Source organism: Rhinatrema bivittatum, chromosome 1 (genome assembly GCF_901001135.1).
Source record: "Rhinatrema bivittatum chromosome 1, aRhiBiv1.1, whole genome shotgun sequence".
In the NCBI taxonomy this organism is placed as follows: Eukaryota; Metazoa; Chordata; class Amphibia; order Gymnophiona; family Rhinatrematidae; genus Rhinatrema; species Rhinatrema bivittatum.
The window spans coordinates 396,199,303-396,219,772 of record NC_042615.1 but is presented as its reverse complement, the minus strand read 5'-3'; the positions used below and the strand labels follow the sequence as shown (position 1 = coordinate 396,219,772).

Sequence of the window (20,470 nt, the reverse complement as noted above, 5' to 3'; positions counted from 1 at the left end):
CTGTAACCTGGTATGGTAGCGCAGGTACAGAGGAGACAGGCTGAGCGTGTCTGGTGCTACCACAGTAATTTGTGGAGGGTCAGAACCCTGCACCAGTGTCTGTGGGGAATGCCTCGGGTACAGAGGAGCCATTATGACTCATGAACCCGGCCCTCTTTGCAGCGGCTCGATGTATCGTGATGCCAGTGCAGAATTCCTCGGAACTCGGTCCAGTCATTCTGGAGCACTGAGGACTGCCAGCACTGTGCGGAATAGTGGCGGTGGCAGTAGCGATGTTGCTCGGCCCGGGCATTCTCCAGTACTGAGTAGGATAGCACCGATGTCTTGGATGGCGTCGGTGGCAGACGGGCACCGTGCCGGTGAAAATGAGTGCCACGGTGCTCGGCCCGGTCTTTCCCCAGCACGGAGGTGGATGCCCTCGCTATCTTGGATGGCGAATGATGATGGACTGTCAGCATGCCTGCACTGCTCCCCTCGCACTATGTAGTGTCGTAGGCTGAGGGGCTTTAGTTAAGAACGCAAAGCATGGAGCTCTGTGTTTAGGCGAGGGCATTGCGTGTAGGTGCTAGTCAGTATCGATGGCGGCATAAAAGCGGCCTCGAGGGTATAGTCAAAAATATAGATGAAAAAAAGGTGGTGGCCCGGGCAGAGCAACGATAACAGTGACTGAGGCACCGACGGCATTGGCATAGGTATCGATGGAAATGATGTGGCATCGAAGAATCAAATAGACATCGATAGCATCGGGAAATTGATACCAGCATTGACGGAATCGATGACCGCATTGATAGGAACGACGAGGACACTGATGGAAACGATGTGGGCGTCGACGGCATCGATGGATGAGTCGGGTGTCGATGGCATCGGTGGCACGGCCACGGACGTCAATGGCACCGACCCGGGCAGATGGCACAAATGGAATCGACCCGGCATTGATGGAACTGACATGGGCATCGATGGCACCGACACCAAGATGTGAATCAATGGCATCCACCTGGCCATCGATGACATTGATGGAAATATCAGCGCCATGGATGAAAACATTGATGCCACTGAAAGAATCGATGCAAGGATCGATGGCATCGATGGACCACGGGGGGAGATGTGTCGATGGCATCGAAAAAGGCAGGACGGCCTAGATGGGGTACCGCCGGTAGCGATGGGGGCATCGACTGCACAAAAGTACCGAGGTATGACTTCGACAGAGGCTCTGGCGGCAACGGTAACCGTGGAAGTCCCAATCCCACTAGCGCTAATAACCAGGCAGAGGGTCACAGGTGGACACTCGCAGGCTATGTGGGGCTAACTGTGAAAACAAAGGGAGAGGGAAGGCCGCAATTCGGTTGGTAGGCCAGGGAACCGTAGTGAGGTGACAGGAACCAATCGAAAAATAGGGTATAGTGCTCACCGAGCGTCGATTAAATGTACGCGAAGTGAGACCCGTGCAGGGAAAAAGCGTTTGTGAAGTAAAAGTTTAAGTGTTTCCGTTAGAAAAATTGTGAGAATTTCTCACAGAACTCCTAACCGCTATGCTTACTGCAGAGCGGAAAAAAGAAGACTGAGGGGAGACACCTGTGGTCACAGGGATAATTGCAGGCTGAGCATGCTCAGTGCACTCAGTGTGCCAGTGTCAGTCAAAGCTTTATAGAAACTTTGACAGAAAAGTTTTCCGTAACAGGGTTCCGCCCACTGACATCACCCATATGTGAGGACTACCATCCTGCTTGTCCTGTAAGAACTCCTATTACTGCGCTGCCAAATTTGTTAGGTTCCCTAACTTCTGCTACCATTGTTTCATCCATCTGTTCATTTTGACCAAGTGGATGATAGTATACTCCCATGCTATAATCTTCCCCATCATACATGGAATTTCCACCCATATTCTACTGTGCATTTAGTCTCCTGCAGGATCTTTATCCTGTTGGACTCTATATCATCCCTAACAAAGTGCCGCCCCTCCATCACCACCTTATCATTGTGATCTAATTCATACCCTGGTTATAGCACAATCGGTTATCCTCCTTCTACCAGATCTCTGAAATGCCAATTAAGTCTACTTCTTCATTCAGCACTATAAATTCTAACTCTCCCATTTTCCTTTTTAGACTTCTGGCTTTAGCACACAGTCATTTCAAGGTACATTTTATATTTGTATGTACAACTTTCTTAGTAGTTGACATGGATAATTTGGAATCTTTTAACTCAATCTGTTCTTTACTTATAGGCACATGGGCTACATGTACTCTCTCTTGGGATGCTCTGTTATTTTAGTATCCTTTGAAGATACTTTACTCTGAACCATGCAATGCTGAGCGATTATCTATTCTCCTCCATGCTCTAGATTAAAAGCTTCTCTACCTCCTTTCTATAGAAGGTTAGTGCCAGCAGCCTGGCTCTACTCTAGTCAAGGTGAGGCACATCCTTTCAGAACAGGCCCCCCCCTTCCCCAAAGTGTTGCTCAGTTCCTAACAAAACTAAAGCCCTCTTCCCTGTACCATCATCTCATCCATGTGTTGGAGACTTTGGAGTTCTGCCAGCCTCTGGGATTCTGTGTGTGGAAAATGAAGCATGTCAGATAATGCTACCCTAGATGTTCTGATTTCAACTTGCTACCTAAAAGCCTAAATTTGGCTTCTGTAACCTCCCTCACACACTTTCCTTTGTCTTTGTTGCCCACATGTATCACCAACAGCCAGCTCCTCCCCAGGACTATCTAGAATCCTATCTATGTGACATTTGATGTCTGTCATCTTCACACAAGGCAGGCAAATTACCAAGCTATCTTCATGCCCACAAACTACTTAGCTATCTACACTCCTAATGATCAAGTCACCAACTGTGATGGCTGACTTAACCTTTCACTCCTGGGCACAAGCCCTTGGAGACCCATCCTCGGTGCATTACCTGGCAAGCAGGTCAAAGCCACAGGATCACTTCCTAGTACTCCAAGTTACTTTTCATCCAAGTGACTTCGCTCCCACAAGGCAGCACCTTGGCCTGCCAGACTGGAGTTAGGACTTGGCTAAAATGTCCTTAAAGGTCTCCTCTACATACCTCTTTATCTGCTATCGCTCCTCCAGGTTTCCCACTCTAGCCTCCAGAGATCAGACTCATTCTCTGAGAATCAGGTGCTCTTTGCACCAGGTGCACACATACACCTCACCAACTGGTAAATAAATTATACATGTGCAAAAGACCAGAAGGCCCCCGTGTCTGGAAGGTGGTGCATTGTTGTAAATGTTAACCTGGATTGACTACTAAAACACTTCATTAATGGAAGTCTTTGATGCTTGCTGTCTTCATTTCTTTATTTATAAGTACTTTGGGGCAGATTTTCAAGGATTTTCGCACGCTGGGCCTATTTTCAAAGGCCCAGCAGCGCGCATAAAGCCCCGAGACGCACGTATGTCCCGGGGCTTTTCTGAATAGGTGGGCAGGGGGTGGGACAGGTCACGGGTGGTCTGGGAGGCGTGGCTGAGGACTCCGGCCCAGGGGGATCGCGCGCCGGCAGTTGGCAGGCGTAACTTGTGAGATAAAGGTACGGTTTTTTATTTTTTTGGGCTGGGGTGTGGGACAGGTAGGGGAAGGTGGGGGAACAGGGAACAGGGAAAGCCAGCTGGTCTCCCCGAGGGCTTGACGAGTGCAAGGTGCACTAGTGTCCACCCCCTTGCGCGCACCGACCCCTGATTTTATAACGTGCACGCGGCTGCGTGCACGTTATAAAATCGGGCATACATTTGTGCATGCCGGGTAGCATGCACAAATGTACGCCACACGCGTACCTTTTAAAATCTGCCCCAATGTTCTTAGGGGACCTATCAACACAGTAGTGAAGCCTTTTACTGGGTAAAAGCTAAGAGCTCCTCTAAAATTTAGGTTTTTTTGGGGGTGGGGGGGGGAAACTTCTAGGTACTAGCTAAGTTAACTTTGTGGGAAATTACATACACTCTATAAAAGTATTTTGCTGGTGATTCTAAAGGTATTCTGATGAGAGGAAGGTAGTGCATCACTTAATTCCTTGATCGCTAAAAAGTAAAGTAGAAGTGCATTGTGTAAAGGTAGCTGATAGTAGTGAAGATCGCATGAACACCTGTCTATTTCATGAGAGGGTGATGGATCTATGATGACACAGACAGAACTTTAAGAAGTGTTGGGGAGGAGTATGCCATCATGATGCATGTTGATACCAATGACATAGGAAAGAACAGCAAAGAGGTTCTGGAAAAACAAATATAGGATCTTAAGAAGGAAACAAATCCAGAACCTCAAGAGCAGCATTCTCTGAAATTCTAACCTGTTCCATGTGCAGGCTCAAAGAGACAGGCAGAGGTCCATAAACTCAATGCATGGATGAAACACTGATTGCAGCAGAAAGGAGGGATTCAGATTCATAAGAAACTAGGCAATGGTCTGGGGAAGGGAAGCCTATTCCATAATTATGGCCTTCACTTAACCAGAATGGAACCAGACTGCTGGCACTAAAAATAAAAATTAAACAAGGCAGTTTTTAAAATAAATTGTGGGGGAAAGATATCAGTTACTTGGTAGAATGTGGTTTAAAGTCCTGTGCCTATATATATTATGGAATCCACAAAAATAACAGGTTTCCCTGAATCAGAGGCTGAGAGGGATTTAAATAAAGTACTAGCTTCTAGGAACAATTCTAGGTTGCCTGAAGAAAAAATTACAAAGGACAGACAAGGTAAGATCACAAGAAAAAGGGACATGTTTAAGTATTTTTTTTACCAATACAAGAAGCATGAACAATAGTGGGCAGTTGGCGTGCAAGGTGATGAGTGAGAATATAGACATCACAGAAACCTGGTGGAAAGATGACAACCAGTGAGATACAGCAATACCAAGGTACAAGACATATAGATGTGATAGGAGGGATTGATCTGGGGGCTAGACAGCTATCAACATCAGGAGTGGCATATAGTTAAGAAGGTTAATCTTTGAAAAGACACAGGCTAAAGTCTTGAATCCCTATAGATAGAATAGAAAAATTTTAGTAGTGGGGTATATTACCATCCTCTGAACCAGATGGTGGAAATAGATAGGTAATGCATGCTGAGATTAAGCAAGCCTGCAAAGCAAGGGAGGGGGGGGGGGGGACACCACGACACGGACACACAATAATAAGAGAGACTTTAATTCCCCAACATCAATTAGGTAAATGTCTCCCTCTGGTCACACAAAGACAGGAGAAATTTCTAGATACGTGACTACTTCTTGGAGCAGTGGTCTAAGAGCCCAAAGACAAGGTGCTACCCTAGACCTGGTCCTCAGTGGAATGTAGAACCTTGTGCAAGGAGTAACAGAGGTAGAACCACCATTGGGCATCAGAGACCACAATATGATTGAAGTTCAATATTTATATTGGAATAAAAGTCTAGGATAAAAATACAGCGGATTGCAATTTCAACATGGTGGTGTGGCATCCCTACTGGGTTTGGCCACCAGATGTCACTATCCCTGAGGTATAATTCCTCTATTAAGGAGCCTTCAATACCCCTCAGTCCCTCCCACCTGGAGGTTCTGGATGGATGCCTCAGTACTATTTAGCCCAGCTTATTTTATGACACTGTGGGGTTCAGTTTTGAGAAAGCAGTCAGAGGGTAAAATGTATTTTTTCACACTTTCTGGTTGGGCTTCCTAACTTCACCCAAAGGAGTGTATTTTAGAAGTAACACTTCTTAGTGCACTCCCTGTCTGAGGGTCCTTCTTATAATTTACAGAAAGATAGATTTGTAAGCCTGATACCCTGGGCTTACGAAAAAAAGGAAAACAAGAGGCTGCAGAGGTCATGGTAGCTTGGCAGGTCCCATGTGTGAACAGTAAAGACTTCTAGTGTTTTCAAGAAAGCTATGAAAGTTTGTTCCACTCTGTGCCATGTGCGGTCACAAGACCCATGTGCGCAATTGGTGAACTTAACAGTATGGGAAATGGGCTGATATATTTAAAGTTCAAACTAACTTGTATGCTTTCACTTGTAAAGTGCTGAGCTGCAGCATAAGGAAACAGGAATTTTCCCAATAGTGTTCAATGAGACACCCTATAGAAGTAGACTGTACAACTCCTGCCAGGTCTAAAAACAGAACACACACACACAAATAGAATGGCATTATAAACTTTAAAGCTCCTAACATATAGTTACATAGTAATGATGGCAGAAAAAAAGACCAAAATGGTCCATCCAGTCTGCCCAGCAAGCTTCCCATGGTACTAAATGCCACTCTGGGCATGCATAAATTTATAAAGAATTCCAGCTTCATATCAAATGATTAGGATACTATAATACTTATGAAAGCTCATCAAATTATAAACTTGTTCCTTTATGATAAAATAATTTCTATTACTACACTTTAATTGGCATATTGAATTAGTTGCAATGGAGGCAGATATTCAGAAACATTTAGCTGGATAACTCAGATGTTATCCGGCTAAACTAATATTTGGGCACTTATCTAGCTAAATTCTAGCCAGATAACATTTTATCTGGCTAAATTTGGCCAGATAAGTCAGGGGTGTTTCGGGGCCATATCTGGGAGAAGCTGAGTTAGCTGGATAAGTTATTCAGACAAGTACGGTCATGCATTAGTCCTGTATTAAAGTTAGCTGGATAAATTTAGCCAGCTAATTTTAAAATAACCAGATATATTCAGTGGTGTGGCTAAGTTAGCCACACCACTGAATATGGACTGAATATGGACTTGAAAAAGGTTTTATAAGAACAGTCTATTATAAAACACAAACAAAAAAACAAATGAATAACTGAAGTTGCCTTTCCAATCCAGCGTGGTTGAAGAAGTTATTTGCATCAGCATTGCTTTTTTCTGGGAGGGATCTGAATCGGTGGAATTCGCTTTCAAGAGAGTGTTCTGACTTGTCCATTTCTTCTTCATATTGGGCCGTAGATCCTGGCTGTCTAGGCAGTTCAGGTTTACTACATCAAACAGAATTGAAACAAAAATCACTGAATAAAACATACCCTAAATACAATTGACTGTTATTTAACCTCATGTTTTTACCACATATAGAGATAATAGCATCAAATAATAAATAGTGCCTCTATCAAATCACTCCCCTATGAGGAAAGACTAAAGAGGTTAGGACTTTTCAGCTTGGAGAAGAGATGGCTGAGGGGGATATGATAGAGGTGTTTAAAATCATGAGAGGTCTATAACGCTTATTTAAGCTTTCAGATAATAGAAAGACTAGGGGGGGGGGGGCACTCCATGAAGTTAGCATGTGGCACATTTAAAACTAATCTGAGAAAGTTCTTTTTCACTCAACGCACAATTAAACTCTGGAATTTGTTGCCAGAGGACGTGGTTAGTTCAGTTAGTATAGCTGTGTTTAAAAAAGGATTGGATAAGTTCTTGGAGGGAAGTCCATACCTGCTATTAAGTTGACTTAGAAATTAGCCACTGCTATTACTAGCAAACGGTAACATTGAAATAGACTTAGTTTTTGGGTACTTGCCAGGTTCTTATGGCCTGGATTGGCCACTGTTGGAAACAGGATGCTGGGCTTGATGGACCCTTGGTCTGACCCAGTATGGCATGTTCTTATGTTCTTAATCCATCAATTGCTATTCATAGATGACCATCATAATATGCAATCCCAGCTAACCAAAATCATCATTTTTTAATGAAAAATATAATAAATTACTGAAATCATAGAAGATGCGATTGGAAATATACTTTTATGATTAAAACTATGATTTGATATTTCCTTTTGCAGTGGCTAAGTTAAAGATGTGATCAAGATTTTTTTTCTGCTATGAAATTAAGTCAGAGGCTCCTATTTAATAACAAATAGATGGCTTCATATAGCTTTACAAAGGTCTTGGTTCTCCTGATGCAGATTCTATTTCGAAACATGGCCCCGTATCAGGTATTGAATTGGAAGCGGTAAAATTGATTTAAAGATGTCAAAGCATCGAAGAAAAGTAATTTATTTGCATAAAAAATAAACATTGTTTTCAAAAGACAAGTCAATATTGAAGCATAGTAGATACAGATCTATGATTACTGAAAGGGCAATTGAGGACTTTGTTTAGCCGTAAGTGCCAATTATGCTGATTTCACTGAAAAGAAAATTGGTTCTTAACCTGCTAATTTTTGTTCCTGTAGTACCAAGGATCAGTCCAGAGAAGTGGGTTGTGTATCCCTACCAGCAGATGGCATCAGAGAACAAAGCTTTGGGCACTGTCATATATACAAGAGTGCCACCTGCAGTCCCTCAGTATTGTCCTATACCCAAGCCCAGGCTAACAGAACTAAAGAGCGAGGGGTAGCAATCAACAAAACCCTGACTACTCCTACGCCTAAGTAAAAAATAAACTAAACCAACCGTGCATAACTGCTCCATCAATCCATTCTGCAAAAAGGAGCTTCATGAAATGCTTCAGGCCACATTATCCGCCAACGGTAGCCAACACAGTCTTTTGGATCTGAAATAAGGGGTGGGCTCTGGACTGATCCTTGGTACTACAGGAATTGAAAATTAGCAGGTAAGAAACCAATTTTCTTTTCCCAGTACGTACCAGGATAAGCCAGAGAAGTGGGATTGTACCCAAGCCACCTTACACTGGGCAGGCCCCGAAAGACCCGCACGCAGAACACTCACCGAAGGATGACTCATCAGACGCCTTGACCGTCCAATCGATAATGAAAGTGAAAGTGTGAATAAGAAGAGCCCTACAGATCTCCTGCGACGACAAGAGCTGACACTCTGCCCAGGAAGTAGACTGGGCTCTAGTAGAGTGAGCCCTGCGACTCACTGGAGCTTGCCATCCAAGGGCAATGTACGCCGAGCAAATGTCTTCTTTAATTCCACCGCGAAAGGGTCACTTTAAATGCTTTTTCTCCTTTCTTTGGTCCCCCAAAAAGGACAACAAATGGTCAGAACGTCTGAAGTCATTGGTAACCACCAGATACCGCATCAAGACACTGTGCACATCCAAGAGATGAAGGGTCTCTGTCCTGAGAAGAGTCCCGAGATCAATGTGGAAAACCCAGGCAGCTCTGATTTACATGAAATGAGGAAACCACCTTAGGGACGAAGGATGGGACCGTCCGCAAAGACACCCGATCCGCCGAGATACGCAGAAATGGGTCCGACACGACAGCACCTGTAGCTCTGAAATCCAATGATCCAAGCAAATGGCCACCAGAAACACCATCTTCAAGTCAGATCCCTTCAGAGAAGAGCCTTTGAGAGGTTTGAAAGGGGCACCACAAATACCCAGAGAACTAAATTCAGGCTCCAATCCAGGCATACTGGGGGGGATGGGAGGCCCCAAATATTTGACCCCTCTAAGAAAACGAGAAATGTCCGGGTGCGCTGCCAAGGAACAGCCATTGAACCGTCCCTGCAGGGCACCCAGGGCTGCAACCTGTACCCGAAGGGAATTGAACACTAGTCCCTTAGTAAGCCCCTGCTGAAGAAAGTCAAGATTCGAGGAACTTCGACAGATAGTGAGTCGCAGGCCTGTTGCTACACGCCTCAAAAAGCTTCCAGGGAGGAAGTGACGGCATCCTACGGCTATGGCAGCTTAAGAGCCTAGCTCGCTATAGCTGGGAAGGAAAAAGCATGTAAATATGGTCCAGAGGCACCCCGCAGGATACAAAGAGCAGGGCACGCGGGGGAAAGGACAGGCTGTGAAACGGCACGATCGCAGGCAGAAAGCAGCAGCCGGCAGTGAGTACGGGGAGGAGGAGAGGAGAGAACCCCGCGGGAGAATCTAAACGCCTTCCATGGAGTCGGACACGTGGGGGGGTCCGGATCGCGGCGGCTTACCTCCCCAGTGCCCCCAAAAAAGGATAGATTTCGCAGGATAACAGCACCACCGAAGCCCAAGCGGGCAGGGGCAACTCTTTCCCGCAGGACCTGGGCAGCCGCAGTGACCGAGAAGGGCCTGGAGCAGTGAGCTCCGCGGGCAAGCAAGAACGCCAAAATGGCGCCGGACCACACGTGGTGGGGGTCCTGGGAACGCGGGCGCTTTACCTCCCCAGTGCCCCCACAAAGAGATAGAAATTGCAGATCTCACACCACCCCCCCCGAAAGTCCATCTAGCAGTGCCGGGGCAATTTTTTCTGTAAGAACCTGGGCAGGCCCGGCAGGGACTGACAGAGCTGGTGGAGAGAAGCCCCGGCGGGACGAGAAGGAAGACAAACATGGAGTCGGACCACGTGGCAGGGGGCCCGAGCAGCCGCGGAAGCAATAACCCCAGAAAGTGGAAACATAACTCCAAGCTACAAGACGCCTACGAGTGCAGAGGTACTGGGGGGGGGGGGGGGGGAACTGTGGGACAGAAGAGTATGGACTTGGGGGACTGCTTTAAATAGCCGGATCTGATCTGGATGGAGAGGGTGGGACTGGAATCCTTTAATGATCCCCCCGGGGGGGGGGGTGCCGGCTCGGGTGGTGGCAGTCGGAGTGACCCTTGAAGCAGGATTTTGGGACGGAGGACTGTGGAGTAAAGGGGACCTGCGGCTGGGTCAGCTTCAGGTGGCAAAGGGGAAGTGAATGGCAACCCGTAGGAAACCATTGACTTATCAGCGTTTGCCTACAGTGCAATGATGGAAGGAGAGAAAGGAGCCCCGAGGGGGGACGAAGTGGATACCGAGGCAGCTGTTCCCGGGGGATCTCCTGTGGTAACGAATACGGAAAATAGCCCTACTAAGCAGGAACTGCAGACATGGTTGCAAGATATGAAACAGGAAATTATTCAAACCCTGAAACTGGAAATAAGGAAAACATGGGGGCGCTTAGAGTGGAGGTAGAAGAGCTTGGAGAAAGGGTACATGTGGTGGAGCAGAATCTGGATGAGCAGGCCACTACCCTTGTGCAACACAATAAAGACCTACAAAACTTGCAGCAGGTGACGGAGGACTTACTCACTAAAATAGAAGATTTGGAAAACCGGCAGCGCCGCTGCAATATTAGGATCCGTGGTATCCCGGAGGGCGAAGAAGCAATGGACTATGGGCTGGTGGTGCAAAAACATTTGCAGATCCATATTGAGCTCAGACGCGGAGAAGAGAAGTAACCATATGGGCACCAAATTCTTATTGATAGAGCTCACCGTGCGCTGGGAAAGCCCATTAATAACAAGCCGCGGGACATTGTGGCCTGCCTGCATAACTTTAACACCAAAGAACTGATCATGAACAAAGCACGAGGACTCGGGCGCATAGTGTGGAAAGGAGCAGAGATACAAATCTTCAATGATGTGTCTGCGGTTACTCTGCAAAAAAGAAGGGCGATGAAAACTATTACTGAGACCCTGAAAGCAGAGAATGTGAGATATCAGTGGCTGTACCCGTTTGGAATTATGTTTACCATCAGCGGCAACTCCTGTGTCGCAAGGAGCCCAGAGAGAGCAGAAAAATTCCTAAGGCAGCAGGGCATTGAAGTTATATCACAGACGGCGGGGCAGCCGCCATCGAGAGGAGTTCCCACCCCCCGATGGCAAAGAATGGGAAAGGGAGGCAAGCGGCTGAAACGCCAGGAGCTTGCCAAGGAAGGGGGGGGGACCCAGCGAGGGTTGAGGAGAATAATATGCTGTATTAGCTTATATATATTCATCGCATGGAGGGAAACCCAGGTCATGGTGTTCTGAATAGGGGGTAGTGGGGCTTATAAGCTGGAGGTGGGGTGGAATACCCACAGTCTATAGTAGAAAGACCCAGCAATTCTGGTTAAACCTGTTACGTACTGGGGGTGGCATTTGTTAGTGGGTGCGTTGGGGGCAATTTATGATGTTTAAATGTATAATACATGCAAATGATTAGATTCTGTTATGTTGCTAGGTGGGATGGGGTCATTCCTCATATGGTTTGGGTGAGGATGGGGTCCTCACGGTTGGTGGAGGGGTTGGGGGGGGGGGGAGGGGGAGGGAGGGGGTTGGAGGAGGGGTGGGTGGGGGGGTACATTCTTCTGGTGCATAGGAATGACGGGGGTTGGGAGTATTCTCAATTTATAAGTAGAGGTCAACTGTGGGGCAGTCAGAATGGCTAATGTGACTATCGTGGCTTTGAATGTGAAAGGGCTGAATCACCCAAGGAAGCGGCAACTGTTATTTAAGGATGCCAAAGCGCATAAGGCGCAGATATATTTCATACAAGAAACTCATCTGCTGAAGCGGGATGAGCGGCTATTGAGAGATGCTGCATATCCACTGTTTTCTGGCATTCGAACTGTGAGACGAGAAAGACATGTGGCGTGGGCATCTGCTGGGTAAAGAACTGAGGGTCGAGATATTGGGATATTAGAAAGGACCGACAGGGTAGGTATATAGCTCTAGTGTTAAAAATTGACAATGTTCTGATGACTCTCATTAATGTATATGCCCCTAATCAAAACCAGGGGATTGTTTTTTATACAGCTGGAGCAATCACTAGTGATTTTATCCAGGGCCCAGTGCTAGTTGGTGGGGATTTTAACACCACTATGTGCCCTACCTTGGACCACAGTTGCTGGGAGGGGTGGAGGTAAAGGGCACCGAGAAAGGCTAAAAACTCTGATGGAGCATTGGGGGCTCATGGATATTTGGAGAAAGGGACATCCCAAGGATAGGGATTATACCTGTTTTCTAGAGCGCATGGGGTATATTCCCGCATAGATATGTGGCTGGGCAAGTAAGAAATGGATGGTGGATGTGTAGAGACACAGATTGGCCAGATTGTCTGGTCAGATCATGCCCCAATATATGGAACCTTTCGATTGCTGCAGGAAGAACGGGGTATGAAATATTGGCGGCTTAATGACAAGCTCCTGGCGGATGCGAAAACTTGTGAGACTCTGCGCCTAGATATTGCAGACTATTTTGAGAGAAATAATACAGGGGAAGTTCCTTCCCGGACGGTGTGGGACTGCTTAAAGCTGTAATGCGGGGGGCGTTTGATAGCCAGGGCAGCAGCGAAGCTGCGAGAAGAGAGGGCAATATAGCAGGCGTTGACCGAGGTTATTGGGCAGTTGGAAAGGGAACATAAGAGAGCAGGGGGAGGGAGGGTCCTCCGAAAGTTAGATCAAAAACGTAAATGAATTACGTACATTGTTGGATGGGGAGATCTTGGATAAGTTGGATAATAGAAGGGGGATCCACTTCTTGGAGGGCAACAAACCGGGCAAATGGTTAGCCGGGCAATTAAAACGACAAATAGCACAAAGCACCATTATCAAAGTAAAGGCCCAAAATGGTAGCGTTCTTAGGGAAAATAAGGGGATAAGGAATAGGTTTGCCCAATTCTATCAGCAGCTATATACGGAAGAACTCCCTGTGACTACCGAACAAATTGATGATTATCTGGGGCAGATCGCACTACCCAGATTAGAGGACAACCAAGTCCGAATTTTGGATATGCCAATTACCAGGGGGGAGATTTCTGATGCTATTACTAGTCTGAAAATTCACAAGGCTCCCGGGCTGGACGGATTTACAGGGCTGTTTTATAAAAAATATAAGGATCTGCTGGTCCTGCAGTTGCAAGAGGTCTATAATGATATGCTTGAGACTGCGACCTTACCGGAAACCATGAGCCTGGCGGGGTATCACGGTTGCTGCCCAAGCCGGGCAAGGATATAAACGCTGTGTGGTTCTTATAGACCGATTTCATTGCTTAATATAGACTTAAAGATTTTGGCTAAAGTGCTGGCTAGGCGATTAAATATGGTTTTAACCCACCCTTATACAGCCTGATCAATCTGGGTTTATACAGGGCCGGCAAGCGGGGGATAACGTTCGAAAAGTAGTGAATTTGATGTGGGCCGCAAAAACGCAGGGGGTCCCCCTGGTCTTAATGGCAGTGGATGCCGAAAAGGCCTTCGATCGGGTGCACTGGGGGTTTCTATTTGGGGTCCTGCGAAAGGTGGGATGGGAACAATTTTCAACAATGGCTCAGAGCTATGAATGCCAACCCTAAAGCGTGTGTCAAAGTGAATGGTTATATACTCGGAGGCGTTTGCGTTGGGGAGGGTACTAGACAGGGATGCCCCTTATCCCTCTTTTATTTGCTCTATTCATGGAACCATTGGCTGCTATTATTCGCCAAAATAGGGATATAAGTGGATTGGATATAAGGGGAGTGAGCTCTAAAATTACGCTTTTGCAGACGACCTCCTGTTTACTGTGGCTCACCCTCAGCGTACCCTATCGATTCTAGTTAAAGAAATGGACAGATTTAGTGGGATGTCTGGGTTCAAAGTCAACTTAACCAAAACCGAGATTTTTGAACGTAACACTGCCGGAGGAGCAGATTCCGGCGTACAGGCTGCATTTCCCTTCAAGTGGGCCACGCAGGGGATAAAATATCTAGGGATTACACTGTCAGCACAATGGCAGCAGTTGTTTAATCTCAAATATGTTCCCCTGATGAAGCAAATGATTAGAGACCTGGATATATGGTATCCTTATAAGTTGTCATGGTTGGGGAGAGTGGCAGTGATCAAAATGAACATCTTACCAAGATGGTTGTATTTATTCCAATCGCTGCCGATAGAGGTACCATCGAAATTCTTGCGATCCCTGCAGACCAAGGTGTTTCATTTTATATGGAGGAGAAGGCCACCACGCATAGCGAGGGAGGGTGTTTGTATCGTCCTAGAGAGGAAGGAGGGCTAGCGGTTCCCAATTTTTATTAAGTATTACCAAGCGGCGCAGCTCCGGGTCATACCGGAATGGTCTGCAGGGCGCCGTTTAAAACTGTGGGCTCGATTGGAGCAAAGCTTGGGGGGGGGGGGCATGACTCTACATACGAGGGTGTGGGGGCTCCCACTGAAAGGCCACCCTCAAGAGGTAGACAACCCCTTTTACGCGCACCACGCTAAAAGTTTTGGAGTCAATGCCGGGGGAGGCTGACGGGGAAGGAAGTGGTGACTCCACTATTGCCTATTGGGCTTTATCAGCAACGATATGGGTATTTGAAGGGGGGGTCAGTCTGGATAGGTGGAGTAACTGGGGGATTTTGCGATATGGACAATTGTTTCAGGACTCTCGCATCAAATCCTTCGCGGAATTACAATGCCAATACGACCTTCCCAGTGGGGAGTATTACCGGTACCTCCAGATACGACATTGTCTGCAGGACCCTTATATTAAAGTGAATGCCAGTAGGCAATGCGTGGCGTTTGGAAAGCTTGTGTAGTTCACGAGAAGACTTAAAGGGGACCATTTCCAATATCTATGTTTGGTTATCTGAACAAGAACTGACCCGTCATGGATTCCAGAAGGCCTGGGAAAAGGACTTAAATTTAAATTGGACTGAGTCGCACTGGAATACTTGCTTCCTACAAGCATACCGTGGGGACTATTTCGGCCCATACCATGGAGACTAATTACAAAGTATTGGCGATGGTGGTATTTGACGCCGGCCAAGTTGCATAAAATGTATCCATCACAAGCTGAAACGTGCTGGAGGAACTGTTCGCAAAAGGGGACATACCTGCATATTTGGTGGGGGATGCACCAACTAACACCGTTTTGGCAATGGATCCGGCAGGCGATAACACAGATGCTACGTCTCCCGGTGGCCTATGAACCGGCTTTCTTTTTGCTATCCGACTTTCCTGAGGTGTGGCCGAGGAGGGTGAGACAGATGGTGCACCACGTGCTAAGTGCGGCACGTCAAGAACTGGCAGCACACTGGAAGCAGGAAGGGCCGCCAGCTGAGGAGTCAGTCATACAGCGGCTATGGACTATGCATTCGTGGTACTACATAAGAGCCCAACAACAAGATACAGTGGCAAAGCATGTCTTAATTTGGGAGCCTTTTTTACACTGGTATAATGCGATATGACAAGGGGGAGAGCATGGGGGAAGTGTAAGATCCCAAGGGGAAGGAGGCCCAGAGTGACTGGCTTATAGGGATAGGGTGACATTGACGGGCCCATACGGGAGGAGATGGCAGCAGCCAATACCACTACTCCCATAATAGGCGCAAGTATCACTTAGGGAGAATGTCATTGGGGGGGGGGGGGGGGGGGAGGGAGGAGGGGGGAAAAGAAAAAAGCATGGCAAGTCATTGGTTGTAACAGTTTTATTGTACGATTTAACGCTTTGTAATTGCAAAGAATTTGGCTATGTTATAGTTTCAATTGCCAATAAAAATTTAACTAAAAAAAAAAAAAAAAAAAAAAAAAAAGCTTCCAGATGCGCACATAAGCCATAGAGGTGGCCGGGCAGCGCGTTTGCAGAAGGGTGGAAACGACCTGCTCGGAATAGCCCTTCAAGCGTAAACGTCGCCTCTCAAAAGCCAAGCTGCGAGAGAGGAAGTAATCCTCTGATCCGAAAATATGGGCCCCTGGCGGAGCAGATGCGGTAGATGAGCCGATATTCAACATCAGTCATCATATCAGTTCACATATAATAAAACAAAATGAAAGAGAAACCCAATGTGAACTGGCCCGGGTGAAGTTCTATGCGGCGGAGAAGCCGACCTATGAGCGGCCAGGGAGGAAAGGCATACAGGAGAATTCCCGTGAGCAGGGGCACACGAGGGCGTCAATGCCCACAGAGCCCTGCTCTTTTCGCCGACTGAAGAAACGTTCCGTCTTCGCATTCGCTCGCGTTGCCATTAGGTCCAACTGAGGCACGCCCCATCTGGCGCAAATGCGGTTCCACGCGTTGGCGGACAGTTCCCATTCCCCTGGATCAAATTGCTGTCTACTGAGAAAATCCGCTTCAACATTCTCTACCCTGGCAACATGCAAAGCGGCAATGCCCCCCGAGATGGTGTTCCGCCCAGGCGAACAGAAGTCGTGCCTCTAGTGCCACAGCGGGACTTCATGTCCCACCGTGGTTGATGTACGCCACCATCGTCGCATTGTTGGAGAAGACTCGCACCATTCTGCCCTGAATCCAAGGTAGAAAGGCTTGTAAGGCTAGACGCACTGCTCTCATCTCGAGGCAATTGATGGACCACGATCCTTCCGTCGCTGACCACAGACCTTGAGCGGACCTTTTCGCACAGACCGCTCCCCAACTGGAAAGACTGGCTTTGGTGGAGATTACCAGCCAATTCAGAGGGTCCAAATTCATGCCCCGTTCCAGATTGCCACGTGACACTCACAGGACAGTCTGACCCGGGACTACCGAAGAAGTGGCATTGGGAGTTGGAACTGTTCCAACATCGGGCTCCACCGAGACAGAAGAGCCCATTGTAATGGACGTAAGTGAGCGAACACCCATGGAACCAAGTCCAGTGTGGAAGCCATGGAGCCCAGGACTTGAAGATGATGTCATACTGTGGGAGTGCGCCTCCAAAGAAGCGAGTGGACCTGGTCTTTCAACTTCATTATCCGATCTGCCGATAGAAACACCCTTCCTAGTATGGTATCGAATTGGGCTCCTAGATAAACCAACACCTGGGTGGGTTCCCAAGTGACTCTTCTGGACATTGATCACCCAGCCCAGTGACTACAACGTGACCATCACCCTGTGCGATCTCTAGCAGTCCTCCCGAGATTTTGAGTGATTCAACCAGTCGCACAGGTACCGGTGGACCAATATCCCCTCCTTGCGAAGGAATGCCGCCACCACCACCATTACTTTTGTTTACGTTCGAGGAGCCGTTGCAAGGCCAAAAGGAAGGGCTCGAAATTGGAAGTGTTGCCCAATACCTTGAAACGCAGAAACTTCTGATGACTTAACCTGATAGAGATATGAAGATACGCTTTGGTGAGATCCAAGGAGGCTAGAAATTCCACTGTCCGAACCGCCATCACCGTCCACAATGTTTCAATCCGAAAACGAGGAATCTGGAGGCAACAATTCACTTTCTGCAGATCGAGAATGGGATTAAACGTGCCCTCCTTTTTGGGCACCACAAAGTAAATCGAGTTAACAGCCTCTTCCTCGCTGCGTCTCTGGGACTGGCACAATAGCCTTGAGGTCAAGAAGTCATTGCAGGGTCCCTTGGACCACCTCGTACTTGCTGTGTGAGGCCACTCGAGATTCCACAAACACCTTTCGTACCAGTTGTGAGAATTCCAAGGTGTATCAGTCTCTGATTACCTCTAAGACCCAACGGTCTGAGGTAATTCTTGCCCATTCCGTGTAAAAGTTGGATCTGCCTCCTACAGCTTCGACGACGGAATGGGTGCTCGTGGCTTCATTGGGAGGCTTTGGTGCTGCCTGCACCCAGATGTCCCTAGTCCCTACCCGGTCAGCGACACCCGCGAAAAGACTGCTGGCGCCCTGTAGCCGGTTTTAGAAGCAGCTGGTGTGGTGTATCTGCTAGCCTATAGTAACGTGTGTCCAGGAAACGAGCTCAAGGGGGGGAAGGCCTTCTTGGACAATCTCCTGTCTTCTGGCAACCGATTGCCCTTGGATTCAGCCAGCACTTTACCAGCTTGTCCCGTTCCTCCCCAAACATTAGTTTGCCCTTAAAGGCCAGGTTGCACAGCTGGGATTTAAAGGACAAATCCGCCGCCCAATTCCTCAGCTAGAGAAACGCTGTGATGACACCATGGAGCCCATACCTCACCAGATCATACAGGGCATCTGCCACATAGGCGACACTCGCCTCCAACCGGGGGGACTGTAACGCCCCTCCGCTGCCTGCTCCGGCACTGGCAGATGCCTCCTGAACCCAACACAGACATGCTCTCTGCATCAGGCTGGCGCAGATTGCAGCTCGAAGACTCAGCGCTGCGACCTCAAACGCTCGCTTCAACTGGATTTTCTAGCTTCCGGTGCTGCATGTTTTTCAGGGCAGCCGCCCCAGCGACCAGGATAGTGGTCTTCTTAGTGACCGCCGAGACCGCAGCATCCAGCTTAGGGATCTTCAACAGATCTAAGATACCCGACAGGGGATATAGTTTTGCCATCGCTCTGCCCACTTTCAGACAAGCATCAGGAGCCTCCCACTCCCGGGTCACCAATTTGCGTACTTTCTTCGGTAGAGGAAAAGAAGTAGTGGGACTCTTAACGCTGAAGACGGGATTAACCCCCTCATTGTCCGACTCCTCCTGAGATACTTTAAGGCCAAGACCTCCAGGACTTAAGAATATAAGAACATGCCATACTGGGTCAGACCAAGGGTCCATCAAGCCCAGCATCCTGTTTCCAACAGTGGCCAATCCAGGCCATATGAACCTGGCAAGTACCCAAAAACTAAGTCTATTCCATGTTACCGTTGCTAGTAATAGCAGTGGCTACTTTCTAAGTCAACTTAATTAATAGCAGGTAATGGACTTCTCCTTCAAGAACTTATCCAATCCTTTTTTAAACACAGCTATACTAACTGCACTAACCACATCCTCTGGCAACAAATTCCAGAGTTTAATTGTGCGTTGAGTGAAAAAGAACTTTCTCTGATTAGTTTTAAATGTGCCACACGCTAACTTCATGGAGTGCCCCCTAGTCTTTCTATTATCCGAAAGAGTAAAAAACCGATTCACATCTACATTCTAGACCTCTCATGATTTTAAACACCTCTATCATATCCCCCCCTCAGCCATCTCTTCTCCAAGCTGAAAAGTCCTAACCTCTTTAGTCTTTCCTCATAGAGGAGATGTTCCATTCCCCTTATTTTGGTAGCCCTTCTCTGTACCTTCTCCATCGCAATTATATCTTTTTTGAGATGCAGCGACCAGAATTGTACACAGTATTCAAGGTACGGTCTCACCATGGAGAGATACAGAGGCATTAGGACATTTTCCGTTTTATTCACCATTCCCTTTCCAATAATTCCCAACATTCTGTTTGCTTTTTTGAAAGCCGCAGCACACTGAACCAATGATTTCAATGTGTTATCCACTATGGCGCCTAGATCTCTTTCTTGGGTAGTAGCACCTAATATGGAACCTAATATTGTGTAACTATGGCATGGGTTATTTTTCCCTATATGCATCACCTTGCACTTATACACATTCAATTTCATCTGCCATTTTAATGCCCAGTTTTCCAGTCTCACAAGGTCTTCCTGCAATTTATCACAATCTGCTTGTGATTTAACTACTCTGAACAATTTTGTATCATCTGCAAATCTGATTATCTCACTCGTCGTATTTCTTTCCAGATCATTTATAAATATATTGAAAAGTAAGGGTCCTCCAATACAGATCCCTGAGGCACTCCACTGCCCATTCCCCTTCCATGAAAGGACATCACCCACCTATCCCATGACTTTTTACTTTCCGAGAAGCCTCTCATGAGGAACTTTGTCAAACGTCTTCTGAAAATCCAAGTACACTACATCTACCGGTTCACCTTTATCCACATGTTTATTAACTCCTTCAAAAAAGTGAAGCAGATTTGTGAGGCAAGACTTGCCTTATTTTATTTATTTATTTATTTGTGTTTTTCTATACCGGCATTCACAGAAGTTCGTATCATGTCGGTTTACATAAAACAAGGGTGAGCAATACATTATAACGTATATAGCTATAAACGTAAGAGTATACATTACAAAAGTATAACAAGTGCATAGAAGAAAAAGTTACAATAAAACAGGGGTTA

General features: G+C 47.0%; 1 protein-coding gene across 1 annotated transcript in view; it reads right to left on the bottom strand.

Moving 5' to 3' along the window:
* GAK (cyclin G associated kinase) overlaps positions 1-20,470 on the bottom strand; it is an 832,466-nt gene that overhangs the window by 324,891 nt on the left and 487,105 nt on the right. Inside the window, 2 exon segments of the mRNA XM_029601806.1 lie at positions 6,785-6,904; positions 6,906-6,947. Coding sequence (XP_029457666.1) covers positions 6,785-6,904; positions 6,906-6,947 — 162 coding nt within the window.